This window comes from Hyla sarda, assembly GCF_029499605.1.
Source record: "Hyla sarda isolate aHylSar1 chromosome 1 unlocalized genomic scaffold, aHylSar1.hap1 SUPER_1_unloc_9, whole genome shotgun sequence".
Lineage (NCBI taxonomy): Eukaryota > Metazoa > Chordata > Amphibia > Anura > Hylidae > Hyla > Hyla sarda.
In genome coordinates this window covers 240,200-267,346 of record NW_026607595.1, presented here as the reverse complement: position 1 = coordinate 267,346, position 27,147 = coordinate 240,200, and the positions used below count along the sequence as shown (strand labels likewise).

The following is a 27,147-nucleotide window of genomic DNA, read 5'->3' as shown; positions in this document are numbered from 1 at the left end:
TCAGATATCCTATGTACATGGTGAATATATAGATGTGAAATCTGCATCATTTATTGCTCTGAATTGGCTTCTCTCCTGTGTGAGTTCTTTGATGCTGAAGTAGATTTGATTGATGAGCAAAACATTTCCCACATTCTGAGCATGAAAATGGCTTCTCCCCTGTGTGAGTTCTTTGATGTAGAACAAGATGTGATTTCTGAGCAAAATATTTCCCACATTCCAAGCATGAAAATGGTTTCTCCCCTGTGTGAGTTCTTTGATGTAGAACAAGATGTGATTTCTGAGCAAAATATTTCCCACATTCTGCACATGAAAATGGCTTCTCCCCTGTGTGAGTTCTTTGATGTCTAACGAGATTTGATTTCTCAGTAAAACATTTCCCACATTCTGAGCATGAAAATAGCTTCTCTCCTGTGTGAATTTTCTGATGTTTAAGAAGATCTGATTTGCAAGTAAAACATTTCCCACATTCTGAACATGAAAATGGCTTCTCCCCTGTGTGAAGTATTTGATGTCGAGTAACATCTCCATTGCAAGTAAAACATTTCCCACATTCTGAGCATGAAATTGGCTTCACTTCTGTGTGAGTTCTTTGATGTTTAACAAGATTAGATTTTTCAGGAAAACATTTACCACATTCTGAACATGAAAATGGCTTCTCCCCTGTGTGATTTATTTGATGTACAAGAACATGTAATTTAAAAGTAAAACATTTCCCACATTCTAAGCATGAAAATGGCTTCTCTCCTGTGTGAGTTCTTTGATGTAGAAGAAGACTTGATTTTTCAGTAAAACATTTTCCACATTCTAAACATGAAAATAGCTTCTCTCCTATGTGAATTTTCTGATATTTAAGAAGATCTGATTTGCCAGTAAAATATTTCCCACATTCTGAACATGAAAATGGCTTCTCCCCTGTGTGAGTTCTTTGATGTTGAACAAGAACTGATTTCTGAATAAAACATTTACCACATTTTGAACATAAAAATGGTTTCTCGCCTGTGTGAATTTTTTGATGTTCAACAAGACTTGATTTCTTCATTAAACATTTCCCACATTCTGAGCATGAATATGGTTTCTTTCCTGTATGAGCTTGTTGATGTCCAACACCCCTTCTATGACCTTTATTTTGCTGAACATCCTGTGATGACTGAGAAGACAGGACCTGTATATAAGGATGAGATGACAGATCTTGGCTGTGAAGGGCTGAGGGTGTATCTGGGATAATGGAATGTTCTTCATATGTATCTTGTGTGATATCATCATCTGCTTTATAATCTGAAGATATAAGATTCTCCTCTGATCTCCTGGTACAAGAATCTGCAGAGAATAACACAGATTATATAATTGAGTATTTACCTTATTTACATTTTTCCATCTAGAGTCACATCAGAGTTTGTTTTTTGTGGGACCAATTTTACTGTAAATCAGAAAAAAATTGTGTGATAAAATTCAATTGAAATAAAATACAATTTTGCTAATTTTTTTTTTTTCATCACCTACCACATAACGTGATGTCACAACTGACGTTATACTTATCCATCAGGTCAGTATCATCTTGTAGAGTTTTCCTTATGTTTTAATAAAAAAATGCTTTAACCCCTTAAGGACTTTTTAAGGTTTTTTTCACTTTTGTTTCTTCCACCTCATCTTCTAAAAATCATAATGTTTTCTACCTACAGACCCATATGAGGTTGTTGTTGTTTTTTGCGCTACTAATTTTACGTTATAATGACATCAATCATTTCCCCACAAAATCTACGGCGAAGGCAAAAATAAAAAAACACTATTTTGTAATATTTGGGGGCTTCCGTTTCTACGCAGCGCACTTTTCGGTAACAGTGACACCTTATCTTTATTCTGTAGGTCCATACGGTATAAGGACACCCAACTTATATAGGTTTGATATTGTTTTACTTCTTTTAAAACAATTAGAACTTTTTTTTTTTCAAACTTTGTTTATTGAAAGGGTTTTCAAAATTTTACAATTAACGTAAACAACAATCAGGATAATAAGACATGTATGCAATCAAAGAGAGGGTCACTCCGGACCCAACAGTCATAAAAGCAAATACGATATATAAGTCCTCGTTCGAGGGCAAACAGATCGCCGGACAACAGGCAATCACAATCCAAATTTCAGTGAAACAAATCAGTACGATTGTCAGCATGGTGCAAAACACTCACTCCCACACACAGGGGCCTCCTCCACTTACCACACCTGACATCCTTCCAACTTCCAAGCACACATACCCACACACACACACACAAAAAAAAAAGGGGGAAGAAGATGACATGGAGAAGTGTGGAAGAGGTAATTGAGGAAGAAGAATATAGAAGCACGAGAGAATCAACCCCTGTCATCAGAAAGGCGGAGTGGGCCCAAAGTGTTGCTGAGAGAAGCCAAAGAGTACCATTCCGTATGACGGAACGGCAGTACAATTTCGTCTATTTGTGGATTAGTGAAGTGGGCAGCCAAGAAGGTGCGCCATTTAGCAAAGAATTTCCCAGCATCCCTCTCACGATGCCTCTCCGTGTCCAGTCTATCGACCTCCAAAAAGTCCTTAAGATCTTCCACCACTGCCGCTAAAGACGGCATCGCGGGTTTGATCCATTCACGTAAAATTATACGTTTAGCCACCAGGAGTATGACATGAATGAACCTGGGTAGTGACCGTAGGCCTGTCTCTTCCATAATGGATGCATCAACAGACTGGAACAGGAGAGCACGCTGTGTCAATGGTAAGCTGACCTTCCAAAACTTGGATATGTATTCCACCACCTCCCTCCAGAATAGCTGAATTTTCTCACAGGACCAGATACCATGCAGAAAGTCAGTAGCAGGAGCGTTACATTTCAGGCATGACGTGATCCTGTCAGGAAATGCTGCCGAGGCCGGGATGTTAAAGCCCAGATAACCAAAGTGCATCATTTTAAAGTAAGATTCCCGCCACCTTTCATTTATGACATTCTGCCTAACCTTTGTCCATCCTTCCAGTATGTGTTCTCTAGTCTTGGGGTCCTGCAAAATGGCTTCCCACTTGTCAAAAAGAGTGTGTTTAGAGACTCTCAAAAAGCGTTCATTGAAACATCTATATAAGGTAGAGATGGACAACTTTTTGGGCTGCGTCCCTATCAAATCCTCCAGGGGTGAGGGCCGTAATTCCGAACTCGGATCCCGGAGCCTAGAGGTACAGAAGGACATCATTTGTGACACCTGGAGAAAGTGAGAGGGAGGCATGTCAAATTGCTGTAAGAGCTCGTTTGGGGGTAAACCAGCGACCTGCCTCAGGATGCATTAGTTGCTTAGCTGTGCTCAACCCTTTGCGCTTCCACTGAGTAAACAGTGCATTCTCCCTACCCTGGGGAGATTCCGGATGACCCCACAAATGTAGCCTCCCAGACAATAGAAAGGGTAGATTGTAGGCCTTGCGTACTGACCGCCATGTCACTACCGTGTCCCTAATCAAGACAGAGCGTTTTATATGTGCGGGCAGGCATGATAATTTAGAATGTAAGCAGGACACCAAATTCCAGGGGGATGCGTAATCCGCCTCCACCTCAAAATTGGAGTGAAAGCTGGATGTATAAATCCAGTCCAGAACATGTCTAAAGAGGCACGATAAATTGTAGCCTCGGAGATTGGGGAAACCCACTCCCCCATCCACTCGGTGAAGCATCAATTTTTGGAGGGAAATGCGAGGACGCCTGCCCGACCAGACAAAACGAGTAAAGGTTGAATTAAGAGTGTTGATGTCCTTGTGCTTCAGGAGAATAGGTAAAGTTTGCAGATGATATAGGAGTCTAGGAAAACTAATCATCTTTACCAGGTGACATTTGCCCAGGAAAGAGATTGGCAGGTGACTCCATTTTTGTAGTTCGTTGCAGATCTGTTGGAAAGGCCCAGAAAGGCCCCAAACACCCTGTCGCTCGTACGAGGAACCGTCCTGTCAGCCGTCCCACCTTTCCTATCCTCGTCGGTCGTAGCCACAGCATTCATATCTCCTCCTACAATCTTATTAGGAAGTGTGTCCGCTAGGAGCCTGTCCTCCAAAGCCTGAAAGTAAGGTCTATTATCTCCGTTAGGTGCATAGCAACAGTAGAAACTAAAGTCGCGGCCCTCGAATATAACGTGAGCCCACGTCCACCGCCCCTCTGAATCCGTTTCATGTGACACAATCGTCCCCCCAAAATTTTTGTGAAGAAGCAGTAACGTACCCCCCTTACCTCCTACTGCCGGGGATCCCAGAACAGAACCTACCCATAGTTTGGACATGCGTGCAATATCGTCTGCGGCTAAGTGGGTTTCCTGTAGCATCACTACATCGGGATGAAGACGTTTCAGATGTCTAAGTATCTGCATCCTTTTGTTAGGGGAACGGAGCCCCTTCACATTCCACGAGATGATCCGCATGTCTCTAAGAGCAAGGAGAGAAGAAAAGAGAGAGAGAAAAAAAAAAAACACACACACTCAATCAGGCAGGCCTCTCAAACACCGCACACACCACACACTCCTTCAATGTATACCGACAACCCTACTACCGTTAGAGACTGTCGCTCAACCAACAATCCAGGGACCGGGCTCGAGGCGACTAAGCTCTAGCATTTCTAGTTAACACAAGAATTTGCACTACGTGCGTAAAGACCGTCAGTCAACCGTCAGCACCGTGCTCGGGACTTCGCTTTTTTCTGCCAGAAAGTGTGCGAACCTCCCGACTAAACATGTAAGTGAAAACATAGCCAGATGAACTTCAACCCCAACCTCCCTCCCCCTCCCACTGAATTATTAGCCCGCTACCCCTCAAAAGAAATCGGCAGTCTCAGGTCCAACAAACCCAGAATCCTGGTGGAGGAGCAATATCACCCTCTAGTCCATCATAAGTGCAAACACTGCTCCCCTGAGGTCGCCAAGGACCCAAAAATGAACAATAACAAAAATAATCACTCAGGATACCTATACCCCCCTCCAGCTATTAGCCCTGCACAGCAGAGGGACACAAGGATAAACAGGGGAGTGATCAGGAGACATCTTGGAGTGGACTCCCCCGTCCAGATGAGCGGGCAGGGAGAGGTTCGGCAGCGTCTCTCTGGTGCCTTCTCAAACAATCACGTCCAGCCGGACTAAGCAACGCTGCCTCCGCTGCGGATGGGGTTCGGTAAACCGAGGAAGTCCCGTCTTCGTGAAAAATGCGCAGAATAGCAGGGAACTGTAATTGGAATTTGACTTTCCTATTGAACAGGTCGGAACAAACGCCACTGAAGGCTCTGCGCCTCTTAGCAACAGGTGCAGAAAAATCTTCGAAAATAAGAATGCGACAGTCCCGAACAATTAGCGGTGCAGTGCGCCTCCGAAAGGCTCTTAGGATGGATTGTCGATCATTATAGTCCAACAGTTTGAAGATGACCTGGCGTGGTCTGCTCTGCTGGCCAGGTTGAGATGAACGAAGGGCGTCAGGTCAATTCCCCAGGTCAGGTCCCAGTCTATGAGCCCTTTCCACCCTACAGTAATGATCCAGGCCCAGAGCCTCGGTCAATTCAATCTCGCACAAGTGCTGAAGGTCTAGGGAGGGTATCCGTTCAGAAAGTCCCACAATACGTAGGTTATTTCGCCTCAAGCGGTTTTCCAGATCATCAAGCTTAGCACAGAGGTTGGCGTTTTCCTGCGCTAGGTCAGCAACTTGATTAAATAAATCAGATTGGTGGGCCTGGAGATCAGTAACATCAGAGCGCACTGTAGCCACAGATATATTAGTTTGAGAAATGTCCCTTCTCAGTGAATCAAAGGACGCCTGCAGCGTTGCTTCCAAGGACTTCTGTATGTCTGGGACAATCTGCGCCATTATCTGTTCAGCCAATGCTTTAAAGTTGACAGTCTGTGGTGTAAAGGCAGGCTGTGGATGAGCAGGGACAGATGAGCTCCCAGGGCTGCCCAATAGGTTGGTAGGGATGGGCTGCATGGATGAGGAGGTGGGGGGGGGGGAACCCACCTGCAACTCTGCTGGATACTGAGAGAGAGGAGGGCCAGAGTTGGGGGGCCTGTTGGACGCCATGATGCCACTTGCGCCCCCTGAGGGGACCAGGGAGGGAGATGCAGGCCTCCTAAGTGAGTTACAGTCCTGAGCAGGAGACAGAGCCATCGGTGGGGGATCAGCTGGCTCCACCGGGGAAACACTGACCTGCGCCGGGTAAGCAGTACCTCCGATATGAGCGCTCTCCACTTGCAGGGTGCGAGGCTCGGTGAGGACGTCCTCCGCTGCTGGAGATGCCGAGTCCGAAGAGGGAGCACTGAGCTGCGCTGACGAGGCCGCCACCGGAGAGGAGCAGAGCTGTCCAGCAGGTACCGGGCTCCGGCGGGTGGGAGACTGCCCGTAGGAGAAGCGGGACAGGCGCTTCTGCAGTGTTCGCGTTGCCGACACCGACCCACGTGGAGCTGTCGCCGCGCGCTTCGCTGAAGTCGGGCGGGAGATGCGGGAGGCCGGTGAATCTCGGGGTCGGCGGAGCAGGTAACGCTCCATACAGCAGGGCTGGAGAGTGTAGCGGGTATCCGTGGGTACCGGGGTCCCGGAGGGGTCACAAGGCTGTTAGAGAGACCGGATAAGAGTCGGGAGGCGCGGGAGCTCTGCTAGCCGTGTCCTCTCATGGCAGCGCCGGAACCGGAAGTCTCCTTGCATCATTTCTTTGTGAAAAATTCCAAAATTTGATGAAAGAATTGAAAATTTAGCATTTTTCTAACTTTGAAGCTCTCTGCTTGTAAGGAAAATAGACATTCCAAATAAATTATATATTGATTTACAAATACAATATGTCTACTTTATATTTGCATCATAAAGTTGAGATGTTTTTACTTTTGGAAAACATCAGAGGGATTAAAAGTTCAGAAGCAATTTTCCAATTTTTCAAAAAATTTTCAAAATCAGAATTTTTCAGGGGCCAGTTCAGTTTTGAAGTCGATTTGAAGGGCCTTCATATTAGAAATAACCCATAAATGACCCCATTATAAAAACTGCACCCCTCAAAGTATTCAAAATGACATTCAGTAAGTGTGTTAACCCTTTAGGTGTTTCTCAGGAATAGCAGCATAGTGAAGGAGAAAATTCAAAATATTAATTTTTTACACTCCCATGTTCTTGTAGACCCAGTTTTTGACATTTTACAAGTGGTAATAGGAGAAAAAGCCCACCAAAATTTATAACCCAATTTCTCTCGAGTATGGACATATCTCAAATGTGTATGTCAAGTGTTCGGCGGGCGCAGTAGAGGGCTCAGAAGGGAAGGAGCGACAATGGGATTTTGGAGAGTGAATTTTGCTGAAATGGTTTTTGGGGGGCATGTCACATTTAGGAAGCCCCTATGGCATACTATGGCATACTATTTTGAAAACTACACCCCTCAAGGAACGTAACAAGGGGTCCGGTGAGCCTTAACACCCCACAGATGTTTGACGACATTTCGTTAAATTCGGATGTGTAAATGAAAAAAAAATGTTTTCACTAAACTGCAGTTTTTTCCCCCAAATTTACCATTTTTACAAAGGCTAATGGGAGAAAAATCCCCCCAAAATTTGTACCGCAATTTCTCCCGAGTACGGAGATACCCAATATGTGGCCCTAAACTGTTGCCTTGAAATACGACAGGGCTCTGAAGTGAGAGAGTGCCATGCGCATTTGAGGCCTGAATAAGGAATTTGCAGTAGGGGTGGACCCGGTTACAAGGATGGGGCTTGTCTCCACCAAAACCCTACAGCAGTGTTTACCAAACAGGGTGCCTCCAGCTGTTGTAAGACTCCCAGCCTGTCAGGACAGTCTATGGCTGTCCGGCAACACTGGGAGTTGTGGTTTTGCAACAGCTGGAGGCGCTGTTTAGGAAACACTGCCGTATGAGACGTTTTTCATTTTTATTGGGGGGGGGGAGGGTGACGTGTAAGGGGGTGTATGTGTAGTGTTTTACTTTTTATTATTTGTTAGTGTAGTGTTTTTAGGGTACATTCATTTCCTTGAAGGAAACTCACTGTAAACCTGTCCTTGTGAATGTACCCTGTACATTTACATGGGGGGGGGGGGCGCCCCAAACCTTCAGCTGTGGCAAAATGACAACTCTCAGAATGCACTGACAGACCGTACATGCTGGGAGTTGTAGTTTTACAACAGCTGTAGGCACACTGGTGGGGAACCACTGAGTTGGAAAACAGACTCTAGCTCAGTGATTCAAACCCATGTGCCTCCAGCTGTTGCAAGACTACAACTCCCAGCATGTATGGTCTGTCAGTGCACTCTGGGAGTTGTAGTTTTTCAACAGATGGAGGCACACGGGTTGGAATCACTGAGTTGGGAAACAGACTCTAGCTCAGTGTTTCCCAACCAGTGTGCCTACAGCTGTTGCAAAACTACAATTCCCAGCACGGCCAGACAGTCAGGGATGCTGGGCATGTAGTTCTGCAATATCTGGCCCTTCAGATGTTGCAGAACTACAACTCCCAGCATGTTTGGACAGTCTGGGCATGCTAGGAGTTGTAGTTATGCAACAACTGGGGAAGAACAGTTTGGAGACCGCTAAGTAGTGGCCTCCAAACTGTAGCCCTCCAGATGTTGCAAAACTACAACTCCAAGCATGCCCAGACTGTCCAGGCATGCTGGGAGTTGTAGTTCTGCAACATCTGAAGGGCCAGATAATGCAGAACTACACGCCCAGCATCCCTGACAGCTGCTCCGTGGATGCCGCAGATGCCGCCTCCGAAGGTCCTGGTAAGCCGGGCCATGCTCCCCCCTCTCCGCCTGTGTTCCCCCGCTCTGTACCGACTTCCGATCTGTGGCCAGAGCGGGGGAAATGAACTCTAATCCCCCCGCCCCCCTCCTGCCATTGGTGGTCAGCCTGACCGACCAATGGCCGGGGATTGGAGGGGGTGGCAACACTGCCACCTCGCTCCTATCCTTTAGGCTGGTCGGAGCAGTCTCTGACAGCTCCGATCAGTCTTATTTTCCAGGAGATCGGGTCACCAGTGCTGCGATTTGCTGCAATCGCCGATATGGGGGGGTCATTGCCACGGGATGCCTGATGATAGATATCAGCAGTCATCCCGGTCCGATCACCGCCCGGCGAGCGGCAGTGATCGGAAATGCAGAGGGCGTATAGATACGCCCTCCGTCCTTAAGTGACAGGACACGAGGGCGTATGCATACGCCCTTCGTCCCCAAGGAGTTAAAGGGGTACTATGCACCTAGACATCTTATCCCCTCTCCAAAGGACCCCCGTGATATTGGTTGCGGCACCCTGCTGTCAGCAAACTTGCTCTGTGCGTAATGACGGGTGATACAGGGGCCAGAACATCGGCATAGCCATTGACTGTCCTGGCACGCTGGGAGTTTTGCAACAGCTGAAGACACCCAATTTGGGAAGCACTGCCGTAGGGTAATTTGGTGGTGGATGCAAATCCCTAATTTAGGCCTCAAATGTGCATGGTGCTCTTTCACTTTGGAGCCCTCTCATATTTCAAGGGAACAGTTTTGGGTTACAATTTTTTTTCTCTTCTTTTACCCCTTAAGAAAAGGTAAATTTGGGGTCTACACCAGCATGTTAGTGTTGCCCCATACTTTTAATTTTCACAAGAGGTAAAAGGAGAAAAAATTGTATATTTTGACGCAAAGTGCTCTGCAGGCGCATAACATGGCTCAGAAGGGAGAGTGTACCATATACATTTAAGGCCTAAATTGGTGATTTTCACCGGGGTTGCAGGTAGTTACAGCAGTTCTGGCATAAACATAAAAAAAACACCCACATGTGACCCTATTTTGAAAACTTCACCCCTCACGTAAAGTACCAAGGGGTATAGTGAACCTTAACATCCCACAGGTGTTTGACAAATTTTCGGTAAAGTTGGAGGTGAAAATAAAAAAATGCATATTTTTTTTCACTAAAATACTGGTGTTACCCCAATTTTATCATTTTCACAATGGGTAATAGGAGAAAAAGCCCCCCAACATGTGTAACCCCATTTCTTCTAAGTCAGAAAATACCCCACATGTGGATGTAAAGTGCTCTGCGGGTGAACTACAGGGCTCAGAAGAGAAGGAGCGCCATTGGGCTTTTGGAGAGAGAATCTGGCTGAAATTGAAGGCCATGTGCGTTTAGGCCTCCATGGTGCCAGAACAGTGACCCCCCCCCCTACATGTGACCCCATTTTGGAAACTACACCCCTAATAAGAGGTGCAGTGAGCATTTACACCTCACAGGTGTCTGATAGATTTTTTTATTTGTACAGCCCACTGTTCCAAAGATCTGTCAAATGCCAGTGGGGTTTAACCCCTTAAGGAACCAGCCCATTTTCACCTTAAGGACCCAGCCATTTTTTGCACATCTGACCACTGTAACTTTAAGGCTAGGTTCACACTACGGAATCTCTGGGCAGAATTTCTGCTGGAGATTTAGCCGGCGGCACTAAGACCTCACAGACTAGATTGCTGTCCCCATAGATGGCAATGCATTTCTGGGTGGATCTTTAGGGAGATCTGCTCAGAAATGCATTGGCATCTATGGGGACGACAATGCAGTCTGCGGGGTCCTAGTGCTGCCAATTTGATCTCCGGCAGAAATTCTGCCCAGAAATGCCACAGTGTGAACCCAGCCTAAGCGTTAATAACTCTGGGATGCTTTTACTTTTCATTCTGATTCCGAGATAGTTTTTTTGTGACATATTCTACTTCATGTTAGTGGTAAATTTTTGTCAAAACTTGCATCATTTCATGGTGAAAAATTCCAAAATTTGATGAAAAAATTTAAAATTTAGCATTTTTCTAACTTTGAAGCTCTCTGCTTGTAACGAAAACAGGCATTCCAAATAAATTATATATTTATTCACAAATACAATATGTCTACTTTATATTTTCATCATAAAGTTGACAGGTTTTGTGCTATGGCAGAGCCAGAGATTGCCAAAGGCAGAGCTGCATCAGTCCCCCAAAAAATTTGAGTTCCTGGATTTAAATATCTATATTCAGGATGGCTGTTTGCATACTGACACCTATTTTAAGGAACTACCTCGACTTTAACAGTTGCCATCGGAAACAATGGAAGAAGAACATTCCATTCGGTCAAATGAAAAAAATCCGGAGGAATTGTTCTTCCACACACAAATGCCAGCAACAACTAGATAACCTGGAGAATCATTTTAAACAAAAAGTGTATCCCAAACCCCTTATACAAGGAGCACGCCAGAGAGGGGACGAATTAGAACAAAGTGCTTGCTTGGGAAATAATAAACAGGGTAATGCAGAGGGAGGTTATAATGATTCTGGTTTTCTAACTACCGTATATACTCGAGTATAAGCCGACCCGAATATAAGCCGAGGCCCCTAATTTCACTATAGGCCTAGGGTGGGAAATACATCATCCCCCCATGTAATCATCCAGACCCCCGTCATTATCCCCCCCCCCCCCCTTCATCATCATCACCGCCTGTCAATCCCTTCATCAGTGGTTTTCAACCTGCGGACCTCTAGATGTTGCAAAACTACAACCTCCAGCATGCCCGGACAGCCATTGGCTGTCTGGGCATGCTGGGATTGTAGTTTTGAAACCTCTGGAGGTCCGCAGGTTGAAGACCACTGCGGCCTTCATCATCATCCCCCCCTTCATCATCATCCCCCCCTTAATCATCATCCCCCTCCCTTTCATCATCACCCCCTTTCAATCCCTTCATCAGTGGTCTTCAATCTGCGGACCTCCAGATGTTGCAAAACCACAACTCCCAGCATGCCCGGACAGTCCGGGAATGCTGGGAGTTGTAGTTTTAAAACCTCTGGAGGTCCGCAGGTTGAAGACCACTGTGGCCTTTTTGTTTTGTACTCACCTCCCCTTAGCAGGAAGTTAGGGTGAGCTGGTCCTAGTGATGTTGCCTTGACGACGACGCACAGGGACGTTGCGCATGAAGAGGGCCCTCCGGTGAAAATGGACAGCCCGGAATGACTATCCCTCCCCACCGGATGGTCCCTGCAGCATAGATGGCCCGGACCAGCTCACCCAAACTGGGGGGGTGAGTACAAAACAAAAGAGGGGGGGGGGCCTGGATGATGACGAAGGCCGAAGTGGTCTTCAACCTGCGGACCTCCAGATGTTTCAAAACTACAACACCCAGCATGCCCAGACAGCCGATGGCTGTCTGGGCATGCTGGGAGTTGTAGTTTTACAACATCTGGAGGTCCGCAGGTTGAAGACCACTGAAAAGGGATTGACAGGCGGAGAAATCACTCGAGTATAAGCCGAGGGGGGCGTTTTCAGCAAGAAAAATGGTGCTGAAAAACTCGGCTTATACTCGAGTATATATGGTAGGTATTACACATCACACACCAATATTTTTTTTACATTTTTTTTATTTTTTTGTATAGGTAATATCACCAGCTCATATTATTTTTTTGTATAGGTAATATTACCAGCTCATATTATTTTTTTTATGGTTTTCCCGTGTCCTGTGCAGTATCTCTCCCAGAAGTCCACTTGATGGCCCCCGTGGTGGTCTACACCCCGAAGTCATCAATTCTTACTCTAAGAGAGAGTTTGCAGCTGTTCCTGGAGACGGTTAACATTAACCTCTGCATGGTGGAATAATAGGTCACGGTGTTTATCAGGATCAGTAGAAGCATCACCCACTCGATGATTATGGTGGTGATTTCACGGATCTCGTCCCAGTCTTCATCATCATAGAATAATTCCTGTAATGTTTTATATCCAAAGTAGAAAATTGCGCAGGTAAAAGTCAGGCCACAGCAGGTGCATCTACTATGGCGGATGACTTTGTTTGCTCCTGGTAATTTATACATCTGGATGGACTGCCCAAGGTAGTATAAGGCTTCACATGTAATGGAAATTATCGTGCTGACAAAGTGTATCCTGGGATATTCTTCGGGGGACAATACATGCATGACAGCTGTACCAAAACAGGAGGCCCACACAATGGCCAGCAGGATCCTCTGGATCAGGACCTGATGACCCCTGAACTCTTCAGTATGCATAACCATATACTTATAAATAAGAAAGGTTAGTACCAAAGTGCCAATGGACGTCCCTATGAATCCAATTCTCAATAATATGTTTTCGGGAAAGAAATTTCCCACGTCACTGTGAAGGAAAAGAAACCAATGTTATTGTGGATATTTCCTCACTCCCAACCCATGAAATAAGAATCTTGTGCTTGTTTATCTTACCTGATGTGCATCAGTGGCGAGGCGGCATGGCCGAGGACGACCGTCACGATGTAGCTGGTGGCAAGCCAGGCCACACACCAAAACGCCAACAGAAGGGGGACGAACCCCAAACCTTTTAGCTCCATCTCAGTCAAGAAGAAGAAATAGAAGTTGCTAATCGCACTGTACCAATCTACAGAATGAAGGCTCGGGCGGCTGTCAGTGGAATGTCAGGACTCCAGCTGTCTATGACATCACATGTCTGATGTCACGATGACTGCTTGTTTCTTAGAGCTGCCATGATTTAGTATCTGCTATGGACATAACCTGATGTTTCTACTATGGACCTTACAGACCCCAGAACCCAAGTAATTTGTGCAGGGGCTCCATTTTGATCATCTCATATTTCACATTATTTGAGTTCCAGGGCTCAGATACATTTGCACCCTCTATAGCAGTGGTCTCTAAGCTGTGAACCCCCAACCGCTGCAAAACCACAACTCCCAGCATGCCCGGACAGCAACTTTGCATAAGGAAATAGTCTAATTAAACTTTTCTTATATATAGACTCCCCGACATCTCCAAGGATAAGCATCTAAGGGTCTCGTTCGATCTTAATGTTATACCTTTTTTCAATAAGATCGATGATTCCAAAATGTATGAATATAGGAATAATTCCATATAAGATACAAAAAGTTAGCATCCTCCATTTCTGGAAAAGTTTCTGAGTTGCCCAAAGCAACCAATCAGATTGCTTCCTTCATTTTTCAGAGGTCTTTTAAAAAATGAAAGAAGCAATCTGATTGGTTGCTATGGGCAACTGCATAACTCTTCCTCTACACTGGTTTTGATGAATCTCCCCCATAGAGAGAGATTTATCAAAACCTGACCAGTGGAAAAGCTGCTGAGATGCCCATAGCAACCAATCAGATTGCTTCTTTTATTCTTGAAAAAGCCTATGAAAAATTAAAGAAGCGATCTGATTGGTTGCTATGGGCAACTCAGAAACTTTTCCTCTGGACAGGTTTTGGGTTTTGATAAATCTTCCTCTCTGGGGGAGATTCAGCAAAACCAGTGCAGAGGAAGAGTTGTGCTGTTGCCCATAGCAACCAATCAGATTGCTTCTTTCATTTTTGAAAAGGCCTCTGAAAAATGAAGGAAGCGATCTGATTGGTTGCTATGGGCAACTCAGAAACTTTTCCAGGAAAGTAAAGTTTAACCACAACCAGGGGCGGATCCAGAGTCTAGTCTCGGGAGGGGGACTATTAGAGAATTTTGTATTGGCTCACAGAAAATAAGGTGTTTCTTAACCCCTTAAGGACGCAACCCTTTTTCACCTTAAGGACTGGGCCCTTTTTCGCAATTCTGACCACCGTCACTTTACGAATTAATAACGCGAAAAAACTTTTACCGAATATTCTGATTCTGAGATTGTTTTTTCGTGACATATTCTATTTTATTTTGGTGGTAAATTTTCGGCGTTACTTGCATCCTTTTTTGGTGAAAAATCCCCAAATTTAATGAAAATTTTGAAAATTTTGCATTTTTCTAACTTTGAAGCTCTCTACTTGTAAGGAAAATTGATATTCACAATAAATTTTATTTTTCTTCACAAGTACAATATGTTCACTTTATGTTGGCATCATAAAATGGACATATTTTTGCTTTTTTTTTAAATTAGAGGGCTTCAAAGTAGAGAAGCAATTTTCAAAAGGGACAGATGTTACAGAACTACAACTATTTAAAAAGAAAACAAAAAAAAAACGTATAGGGTTCCCCGTATTTTCATTCTCAGCACAATACCATCCAAACAGCAACAGCCTGACGTTACCAGGGTGGGCGGGGACCATTGTTACTGGCCCTCCCCAGCCTAAATAACGCCAGCCTGTTACCGCCTAGGCCCAGGAGCACCATTTTTGACGCTCCGGGCCTGTTGGTACCGGCTCTTCCCGGCACCCCTGTGGCGGTGGGTACCGGGGTAATAATTGGGGGTTAGCGCTAGCTGTTTTTGGGGCTAGCGCTAAGCCCTGGCTTAGTAATGGATTCAGTCAATAAGACAAGCTTCCACTACTAACCCTGAAAATTCATTTAAAAAAAACACATTGGAAAAATTATTTTATTTAACCCCTTAAGGACGCAGGACGTAAATGTACGTCCTGGTGAGGTGGTACTTAACGCACCAGGACGTACATTTACGTCCTGTGCATAACCGCGGGCATCGGAGCGATGCCCGTGTCATGCGCGGCTGATCCCGGCTGCTGATCGCAGCCAGGGACCCGCCGGCAATGGCCGACGCCCGCGATCTCGCGGGCGTCCGCCATTAACCCCTCAGGTGCCGGTATCAATACAGATCCCGGCATCTGCGGCAGTGCGCGATTTAAATGAACGATCAGATCGCCCGCAGCGCTGCTGCGGGGATCCGATCATTCAGAACGCTGGACGGAGGTCCCCTCTCCTTCCTCCGTCCGGCTCCCGGCGTCTCCTGCTCTGGTCTGTGATCGAGCAGACCAGAGCAGGAGATGACCGATAATACTGATCTGTTCTATGTCCTATACATAGAACAGATCAGTATTAGCAATCATGGTATTGCTATGAATAGTCCCCTATGGGGACTATTCAAGTGTAAAAAAAATGTAAAAAAATGTTAAAGTAAAAGTAAAAAAAAAGTGAAAAATCCCCTCCCCCAATAAAAAAGTAAAACGTCAGTTTTTTCCTATTTTACCCCCAAAAAGCGTACAAAAACATTTTTTATAGACATATTTGGTATCGCCGCGTGCGTAAATGTCCGAACTATTAAAATAAAATGTCAATGATCCCGTACGGTGAACGGCGTGAACGAAAAAAAAAAAAAAGTCCAAAATTCCTACTTTTTTAATACATTGTATTAAAAAAAATTATAAAAAATGTATTAAAAGTTTTTTATATGCAAATGTGGTATAAAAAAAGTACAGATCATGGCGCAAAAAATGAGCCCCCATACCGCCGCTTATACGGAAAAATAAAAAAGTTAAAGGTCATCAAAATAAAGGGATTATAAACGTACTAATTTGGTTAAAAAGTTTGTGATTTTTTTTAAGCGCAACAATAATGTACGAAAATCAGAAAAAAGGAAATGTATGGTCCTTCAGCCAGTAATATATATGCCCTTGGAGACAATTTACCAAAATAATAACACTACTGAAATCTACCAATGAGGCCACAAAGAACGCATTAAGCTAAAAAATGTATAATTTTATTAATAAAGATAATAAGAATAACAATGCCTCACGATACAGTGCTCAGAAAGGTATCAGATATAGCACTGAATAATGAGCAACAGACCAAGGGAGGGGGTTTGGGGTACAGGTGAAGAACCTGACCTAACCGACCCTACCTAGTCTAACCCCTTGCCCTCACTACAATAAGTGTGGACAGGGAGTAGGGATAATATAAGTCACATAAACATGAAAAATGAACAATGCAATGACTTAATATGTGTATATTCTTACTCCTAATGACCTACGCGTTTCACCCTTACTTATAGTTAGGGGTTCATCAGGGCTCAGGGGAGCAGTCAACATATCACAAATAATAATCAAAAAAAAACTCAATAAAAAAGTGGTAAACAAACAAGTGAAGCACACGTGATACAAAGGTATAGTAACCGCACATTGATACTGAGTAATGATAGATAGATGTATGAGAAGTAGATAAATCATCCCACACTGGCCACAATGGAAGAAATGTGGATCCTTAATTGTACTATGAGTAGATGAAGAATATGTCCCTTGTCCAAGGTGAGTACTGTAAAAATAAGATCACAAGACCACCTGTCAGAGTTCCATATTTTAACAAAAATATCAAATGCATGAAGTATAAAGTATAAAAAATAATATATACCTCCAAAAGTAATTGGGTAGATATGAAATAGCCCAGCATCATATTATAGATATAGTGCCACAGGGATCACTGTTTGCCACACCCTATGTTAATGAATGTGTTAGAACCTGATAAATAAATACATCAAAGTTAACTTAGATAAAGAAAACCAAAGATGACACCAAAACAAAATAATGAGCCAGTCTTACCCATATATGATGGTAATAGGCTAAAAACTGATGACTGGTGTGACACACCAAATATAATAGTACAAAATGTTGGGCCGAAGGTACTATAAAGATAAAAGCAAAAACAGAATCTAACTATCTAAATTATGTGGACATGAGCATAAGCCAATATAGGCAAAAACAAGAAAAAGCTTACCCCCTGACCAGATAATATACAGCGTCAGGACGGAAAGAGGTGGATTTATAGATGGATTAGAAACACTTCCAGCAGAGTACTAGAGATAAGACCAAAAGTATAAAATAAAACACCATATGACCAACAGGTGTTATTATTACCATATCACTATAGCCCCAATAATACAAACAAATGTAGTATAATATATATATTGCCTACCCTAATGTAGGATGTTTAGAGTATCAGGCAGTCCAGGATACAAGATGAATAAGGTAATGAGAGAACCTGGTATCACCTCCCTAATGTGGAGGCTCCAGAGGAGGCGATAACTCCTGCAATGGAATAATATAATATAAGGGGTATATAGTTACCAAAGGTGGAGGTCACATGAGCAAGGCAATGCAGCCACAATGCACTCACCCAATCCCCGGTGTCCCATGTGTGGACTCAGTGCGCGGCGTCAACATTGAACGCCGCGAATCTGATTAAAAAGCCGCGGGACCGGAAGCGGAAGTGACAGGAGATATGTATCTGCGCATGTCCGGAGTCAATGGAACGCAATGCGCTTCAAGCGGCGCATGAGTGGATAGATAAACCCCAAAACGAGGCTTGGATGTGATGCGATTCACCCCGCGCATGCGCCCTATGTGGATGTCAGAAAAATAAAAGTATGGGACGTATAGGAGACTGCAATCTTAACTCATAGCTAAGGATAATATACATTTAGAAAATTGTAGATGTATATAAACTGGGCCAATGTGGAAATGCTAATGAAATAGGGTAAATACAATCTAAGAATGGTAAGCATAAGATAAACTAAACGATGGATGTATAATCATAAATAAATGAATAAATAATTAATTAACTAAATAAATGGCAGGTGAGTAAAGACACTTACATCGGTCAGAAGATGTATTACACAAGATGGGAGAATTGTAATATAAAAAATATATCCATAATCACATCAAATGAAAGGGCAAAAAGATAATTGGTCATTAAGACCATAGGGGGTGGTAGTCTTTAGCCGGTATATCCAGCGTGTTTCGGCTTGTAATAGTCTTTTGTCCAGGTCACCGCCCCTGATGTCGGGTTTGAGAACTTCGATGACTTGGAAATCCAAATTAAAGGGGGTGTCCGCATGATGCCTAAGCATATGAAGCGACAACGGTTTTTCCCTCTTATGTCTGATGTCACTCATGTGTTCGAGTACCCTACGCCTTACTTCCCTCATGGTCTTGCCAACATAGCTTAAGGGACAGGGACATGTAGCCAAGTAGATGACTTTACTTGTTTTGCAGTTCGCATAGTCATAGCACTTATACATCTTATTAGTGCTAGGACTGAGGAATTCTTTGGAAACACGCATGTATTTGCACGCTTTACATGATCCACATTTGAATGATCCAGATACTTTGCGGTCGAGCCAAGTACCTGGACCTCTTGGGGGAGTGTACAAACTGTGTACCAAAAAATCCCCCAGGTTTTTTCCCCTCCTATATGTGATTCTGGGTGTCTCTTCCACTAGAGAGCCTACTACTGGGTCCGTTTTAAGAATAGGCCAGTGGTTAGTCAAAATTTGGCGTATCTCCTTAGCCGCTGCGTCAAATGTGCCAATAATTCGAGTTGGAAGGTCCTTGTCCCCTGCCTTAGGTTTAGAGAATAAGAGTGTAGATCTGTCCACATGTTTTGTTTCTAAATATGCCTTTTTGAGAACCCTGTTAGGGTATCCTCTGTGTTGAAATCTGCTGCGTAACTCCTTGGCCTCATGATGGAAAACTTGTTCCGAGGAGCAGTTCCTTTTGAGTCTCAGATACTGTCCCTTAGGGATCCCATTCCTAAGGGAAAAAGGATGGTGACTGGACCACATGAGTAGGCTATTGCCAGCTGTAGGTTTCCTATGGATTTTGGTACTAATGTTGCCATTGCTGCTACGTTCTAGCAGTACATCCAAGAAGACTAGGGAATCCTTGTGGATTTCAAAAGTAAATTTGAGACCCACTGGGTTAGTATTGAGGGACTGCACAAAATTCTCGAACTCCACTTTGGGGCCGCTCCAGATGACCGCCACGTCATCAATGTAGCGGCCCCAGTAGATGATATGGTGGTTGAAGCGAGAGTTATCCTCCCCAAAAACAATCGCTTCCTCCCACCAGCCCAGGAGCAAGTTGGCATAGGTGGGTGCCACTGGGCTGCCCATGGCAGTGCCCCTGAGCTGGTGGTAGAAGCGTGAGGAAAAAATAAAAAAGTTCCTATTGAGGACAAATTCCAAAAGAGTGAGGATAAATTGATTGTGCGCGGCATGATGGATACTGCGACTACGCAGGTAATGTGCCACTGCACTAATCCCAAAATTGTGGGGTATTGAGCTGTAAAGCGCTTCGACATCAATTGAACATAACCAATAATCTTCCTCCATGATGATGTCCTGGATCTTAAGCAGGAGGTCCATCGTGTCTCGTAAATAGGACGGTAAGCATAATACAAAAGGGCGGAGGACCTCGTCCAAGTAGATGCCTATATTCTGGGTTAAGTTGCCCACTCCGGATACTATAGGTCTACATTTAAGCGGGTCCAAGCCCTTGTGGACTTTGGGTAGTCCATAGAATGTAGCGAGACGTGGTGCATTTGGTAATAGAAAATCATATTCGCGTTCATCAATTAAGCAATCGGTTCTTGCTTGTATCAATATCCCCTTCAGTTCCTTCAGAAAGATAGTGGTAGGGTCCCTTTCTAGAACACGATAGGTCGTCTCATCTGACAGAATACTAGTACACATATTCACATAGGCCTTGTGGTCTAGTATGACCAAATTACCTCCCTTGTCCGAGGGTTTTATAATAATTGTACGATCAGACTGTAGCTCTTTGAGGGCATCTTGTTCAACTCGGGTAAGATTGTGTGTCGGTATCCTGAAATCACACAATCTTGCCTCGATGTCGCTACAGACAATGTCTATAAAGACATCGATGCAGTCTCGGTCCCCCGACGGGGCAGGTCTTGTACTCTTGAGATGACAAGTGGAGAAGGGGCCCAAACCAATCCCTCTCTCTGCCTCCTCTAATAAGGAAGCTAAAGTGGAAACACCTCTCAGGTCCTCTTGGTCAATCCCTAATTCTTGGCATGATTTTTTATCATGGTGGAAAAAGAATTTTTTCCACTTTAGCCTTCTACCAAAAAGGTGGAGATCCTTGATCCACCCAAATATATCAGGTTTATTCACAGGGACAAACGAAAGGCCATGTTTTAACAATGAGATCTCGGCCTCAGATAACAAATGTGAAGATAAATTGATTATTTGGTTGTCCTCAACTGTCACATTCGAGGGGGCACTTGTGTGTCCTTCACTAAAAAACCAGAAGTTGTGGAAGAGGATGTTGGGCCAGATGGTACAGAGGGTACAGCAAAGGATTGTGAACCAGAGCCCTGGGCTTCTCCAGAGTTTCCACGTTTTGTGGATGAGCCCCGCGGTCTTGATTTCTTGCCCCAACCTCTGTTGTTGCCACGATAGGCACCCCGATACCGAGTGGAGTACGGAGACCGGTTCCATGATTGATAGTTAGGTCTTTCCGAGTCCGAGGCGTCGGTTTCAGAGGATGATATCTCTGTTTCTGTGCCTTGATATGGTTGTTGATTTAAGAAATTATAGGCCTTATTGTCCCTAAAGTCATTCAGATCCCTAATGAACTGCTTATGCTTTCTATCTTTAAGGGAATGTTTAAATTTTTCAATGTTGTTCTTTAGTTCAGTGTCCTTTTTTGCAAACTCCGGATCTTGTTTTAACTTTAGGGCAATGTCAATACTTTCCTGTAATTTCTTAGTAGTACTATCCAGGGTATTCCTTTCCTCTTCCAACAAAAGATTCATAAATCGAAGCGAACTCTCTGTGGCCTCCTTCTCCCACTTACTCATCAGAGTCGGGGTCCTAGAACGGAGGGCTGGTGATATGGCTATCCTTAAGCCCTTGGGAACAATCCGATTTGAGATGTAATTGTCTAAAGATTGTACCTCCCACCAAGATTTAATTTGGTTTTTATACCTATAATTCAATTCCTTAAAGACTGAATTAAGTGTGGGAGTCAAATGACTAGAATGTGACAGTTCTTTCTCTGAAAAAACCTCTTTCGCCTCTTCTAGCCATAAAGAAGTGTCAAATCCACCTGCTAATAAACTATTTGCCATTCTTAGATACACTAAGGGAATTAATTCGCGATATCAGGATAAAAAATACTCGTCAGCTATGATGAGGATCAACGTCCTACATCTAATTGAAAAACACGAAAATCAGAAAAAAGGAAATGTATGGTCCTTCAGCCAGTAATATATATGCCCTTGGAGACAATTTACCAAAATAATAACACTACTGAAATCTACCAATGAGGCCACAAAGAACGCATTAAGCTAAAAAATGTATAATTTTATTAATAAAGATAATAAGAATAACAATGCCTCACGATACAGTGCTCAGAAAGGTATCAGATATAGCACTGAATAATGAGCAACAGACCAAGGGAGGGGGTTTGGGGTACAGGTGAAGAACCTGACCTAACCGACCCTACCTAGTCTAACCCCTTGCCCTCACTACAATAAGTGTGGACAGGGAGTAGGGATAATATAAGTCACATAAACATGAAAAATGAACAATGCAATGACTTAATATGTGTATATTCTTACTCCTAATGACCTACGCGTTTCACCCTTACTTATAGTTAGGGGTTCATCAGGGCTCAGGGGAGCAGTCAACATATCACAAATAATAATCAAAAAAAAACTCAATAAAAAAGTGGTAAACAAACAAGTGAAGCACACGTGATACAAAGGTATAGTAACCGCACATTGATACTGAGTAATGATAGATAGATGTATGAGAAGTAGATAAATCATCCCACACTGGCCACAATGGAAGAAATGTGGATCCTTAATTGTACTATGAGTAGATGAAGAATATGTCCCTTGTCCAAGGTGAGTACTGTAAAAATAAGATCACAAGACCACCTGTCAGAGTTCCATATTTTAACAAAAATATCAAATGCATGAAGTATAAAGTATAAAAAATAATATATACCTCCAAAAGTAATTGGGTAGATATGAAATAGCCCAGCATCATATTATAGATATAGTGCCACAGGGATCACTGTTTGCCACACCCTAATGTACAACAATAATGTAAAAGTATGTAATAATGGGTATCATTTTAACCGTATTGACCCTCAGAATAAAGAACACACTTCATTTTTACCAGAAATTGTACGGCGTGAAAACGAAACCTTCCAAAATTAGCAAAATTGCGTTTTTCGTTTTAATTTCCCCACAAAAATAGTTTTTTTTGGTTGCGCCATACATTTTATGATATAATGAGTGATGTCATTACAAAGGACAACTGGTCGCGCAAAAAACAAGCCCTCATACTAGTCTGTGGATGAAAATATAAAAGAGTTATGATTTTTAGAAGGAGAGGAGGAAAAAATGAAAACGTAAAAATTAAATTGTCTGAGTCCTTAAGGCCAAAATGGGCTGAGTCCTTAAGGGGTTAAGGACCGAGGGTTTTTCAGTTTTTGCAATTTCGTTTTTTACTCCTTGCCTTTAAAAAAATAATAACTCTTTCAATTTTGCACCTAAAAATCCATATGATGGCTTATTTTTTGCGCCACCTATTCTACTTTTTAATTACGTCAGTCATTTTGCCCAAAAATCTACGGCGAAATGGAAAAAAAAATCATTGTGAGACAAAATTGAAAAAAAACCCGCTGTTTTGTAACTTTTGGTGGCTTCCGTTTCTACGTAGTACATTTTTTGGTAAAAATGACACCTTATCTTTATTCTGTAGGTCCATACGATTAAAATAATACCCTACTTATATAGGTTTGATTTTGTCGTACTTCTGGAAAAAGTCATAACTACCGTATTTATCGGTGTATAACACGCACCCCCATTTTAACAGGGAAATTTAAGTAAAAAAAATAAAATGTAAAATAAATGACTTGGACTAAATGCCACATCATCCCCCCAACTTCGTTTTCTTCTGCACCTCAGTTTGGTCCCGTCCCCTCCAGTGCCACATCATTCCTTCCCTTTTATCAGTTCCTGTGCCACATTTACCCCTCTCATCGCCACCCCCCATATCTCATCATCTCCCCATGTCTCATCATTCCCCCCTCATCATCCCCCACCCTGTCTCATCATTTCCCCCTGTCTCATCCCCCCCTCATCATTTCCCCCTGTCTTATCCCCCCTCATCATTTCCCCCCTCTTCCCCCCATCATCCCCCCTCTCAACATTTCCCCCTGTCTCATCCCCCCTCATCCCCCCCATCATTTCCCCCTGTCTCACCCCCCCCCATCATTTCCCCCTGCCTCATCCCCCCATCACCCCCCCTCATCATTTCCCCCTGTCTCATCCCCCCATCATCCCCCCTCATCATTTCCCCGTCTCATCCCCCCATCATCCCCCCTCATCATTTCCCCGTCTCATCCCCCCTCATCCCCCCATCATTTCCCCCTGTCTCATCCCCCCATCATCCCCCCTCATCTCCCCATCATTTCCCCCTGTCTCATCCCCCCATCATTTCCCCCTGTCTCATCCCCCATCATTCTTCCCTCTCATCATTTCCCCCTGTCTCATCCCCCCCTCATCATTTCCCCGTCTCATTATTCCCCCATCATGTTCCTCCTATGGCATTCAGTGGTCTTCAACTTGCGGACCTCCAGATGTTGCAAAACTACAACTCCCAGCATGCCCGGACAGCCAACTGCTGTCCGGGCATGCTGGGAGTTGTAGTTTTGCAACATCTGGAGGTCCACAGGTTGAAGACCACTCTTCCCCTTTCCTTACTTGTCTGCACTTCGGCTGTCTTGCGGGGTCAGTGAAGCAGATGAGTTACGCTCTCTCCCGGCTCCTCTGCACGGCCTCACGGAGGTCACTTTTCGGCGGCGACTAAAAAAAAAATTAAAAAATTAAAAAAAAAAAAAAAAACATGTGTGGTTCCCCGTCTTTTCATTTCCAGCCAAATACCAACCAAACAGCAACAGCCTGACGTTACCAGGGTGGGTGAGGACCATCGTTACTGGCCCTCCCCAGCCTAAATAACGCCAGCCCGTTACTGCCCAGGCCCAATTGCGCCATATTTGTCACTCTGGGCCTGTTGGTATCGGCTCTTCCCGGTACCCCTGTGGCGTAGGATACCGGAGTAATAATTGGGGGTTAGTGCTAGCTGTTTTTGGGGCTAACGCTAAGCCCCGGCTTAGTAATGGACTTCGTCTACAAGAGGGCTTCCACTACTAAGCCTGTAAAGTAATAACAAAGAAAAAAAAAGCACACACAAGTTAAAACATTTTTATTAGGAAAAACACTCCCCCACAGCCCTCGTTAACCATTTTATTAAAAGAAAAGAAAAAAATGCAGGTCATCGTCGTAGTCCACCGATTCCCATGTAGTCCTCCGCATTCACGTATCTGAAAAGAGAAGAAAAACACAAAAAAAATGGGTTATTACCTGGAGAGCCTAACTTACCACCCCCGTTCCAGCTCCGTCATCTTCCTGCATTGCTAATAGTCCAGTGACTGAGCAGGAACGGAGGTGGGTAAGTGGCCTTGTGATCACCGTATCCAGCCATCTATACAGGTGGCTGTATACTGCATTAACGTAGCAGAGCGCAACTGCCTCTGCTACTTTTGCAAAACTACAACTTCCATCCTGCCCGGACGGCCTTTGGCTCTCTGGGCATGCTGGGAGTTGTAGCCCCTTCACTTTATGACTAAGCTAAGCTACACCCCACGCTAAACTCTCTAAACTACACTTCATCTGCCTGTAAAACTAAGTTAGCTACACTACACCCGTGTACAACTACGCCAACTATGCTAGAACTGGACTAACACTGCACTACGCTAACTAATCTAACACTACGCTGCGCTCACTACTCTAAGACTACGCTGCGCTCACTACTCTAAGACTACACTACGCTAACTACTCTAAGACTACGCTAACAATACGCTACGCTAAATATACTAAAAGTATGCTAACACTACACTAAAAGTGCACTAACACTACACTACGCTAAAAGTACGCTAGCACTAAGCTACGCTACAATTGCGCTAACACTACACTATGCTAAATAAGCTACAACTGCGCTAACACTAAACTAAAGCTACGCTAAAATTGAGCTAACGCTACGCTAACTACTTTATACCTGTGTAAAACTACAACTCCCAGCATGCCTGGGCAGCCTTTAGCTGTCTACGCATGCTGGGAGTTGTGGTGACTTCACTGCACTACAACTCCTAGCATGCCCGGGCAGCCTTCAGCTGTCTGGGCATGCTGGGAGTTGTGGTGCCTAACCTCCTTTCACTATTAATGCTAAACTATGCTAAATTTCAACCTACACTAATGTACGGCTACGCTACCTACCTATGCTATTTGCGTAGTGCTGCGCATGTGCAGTACTACTTTAGCGGCGCCCGCTGCTCTACTTTTTGTTCCCCGTTCCCTGAGAGTTAACAGGGGACGGGGAGCAGAGCAGCGGGGGGGGGGAGGCAAGAGGTTGTCAGCTCTATCGGGCATAGGGATCCTGATAGCACTGTCGAGCGATCGCGCTGGCGGGTGACAAGCTGATAACGCCGCTATCAGGCATAGGGATCCCGATAGCGGTGTCGAGCGAGCGCGCTGGCGGGTGACAATAAAAGTATTGGCTTCTGTGGCCCGATACCGCTCTCGGAATTGGGCCACAGACGCCATGAGAGCTCCGTACAGCTTCGGGCTATTACAGGGAGAGATCCTGTCCCTGTGATAGCCCAAGTGAGGCTGCCGTGAGCTGCGATGCCTGATGGTTAAATATGTCACGTGACACTCGCCCCCCCAGCCCCCGCAGTAACCAATGGTTGGGGGGGGGGGGGGTGCGAGTGTCAGCCTATAGAATGTGATGGAGGCGGAGCGCTCGAGCAGGGAAAACTGCTGAGTCACTCCATCACAATCTATGGCAAATCACAATCTACGGCACTGCACCGGCCCACAAGGGAGGAGGATTGGACTCGTAATGAACCAGATATATATATTAGGATAAACCCCCCTGATGGGGCAGCACGGGGGCTCAGTGGTTTGCACTGTTACCTTGCAGCACAGAAGACAACATCTGCAAAGAGTTTGTATGTTCTCCAATGTTTGTGAGGGTTTCCTCCGGTTTCCTCCCACACTTCAATAACATGTGACCCCAATGGGGACAGGGACCAATATGAGTGTACAGCGCTGCGGAATCTGTGGGCGCTATATAAATAAGGAATTATTATAAAGGAGACACCCTCAATTATAATAGACAACCCCAATTATATTAGACACCCCACCAATTATAATAGGCACATCCTCAATTATAATAGATACACCCTGAATTATAATAGACACCCCCCCAATTATAATAGACACACCCCAATTATATACACATCCTCAATTATAATACACCCCCCCAATTATAATAGACACATCCCCATTTATAATAGACACATCCCCATTTATAAAGGAGACACCCTAAATTATAATAGACACATCCCCATTTATAATAGACGCCCCCTCAATTATAATAGACACATCCCCATTTATAAAGGAGACACCCTAAATTATAATAGACAGACCCAAAAAATAATACACACCCTCAATTATAATAGACATACCCACAAATATAATAGACATATCCTCAATTATCATAGACACCCCCCCCCCCCAAATATAATAGACATACCCATGACTATTAGTATGAGTTAAAGGGGTACTC

General features: G+C 44.2%; 1 protein-coding gene and 1 pseudogene across 1 annotated transcript; both read right to left on the bottom strand.

The window, feature by feature from the left end:
- LOC130298313 (zinc finger protein 850-like) overlaps positions 1-27,147 on the bottom strand; it is a 422,064-nt pseudogene that overhangs the window by 363,977 nt on the left and 30,940 nt on the right.
- Positions 12,396-13,349, bottom strand: LOC130298307 (DNA damage-regulated autophagy modulator protein 1-like). Its single transcript, XM_056551240.1, has 2 exons — positions 13,194-13,349; positions 12,396-13,107 (listed from the first exon to the last, which is right to left on the bottom strand). Exons 1-2 carry the CDS (start codon positions 13,316-13,318, stop codon positions 12,507-12,509), a joined length of 726 nt encoding a protein of 241 aa, XP_056407215.1. The 5' UTR covers positions 13,319-13,349; the 3' UTR covers positions 12,396-12,506.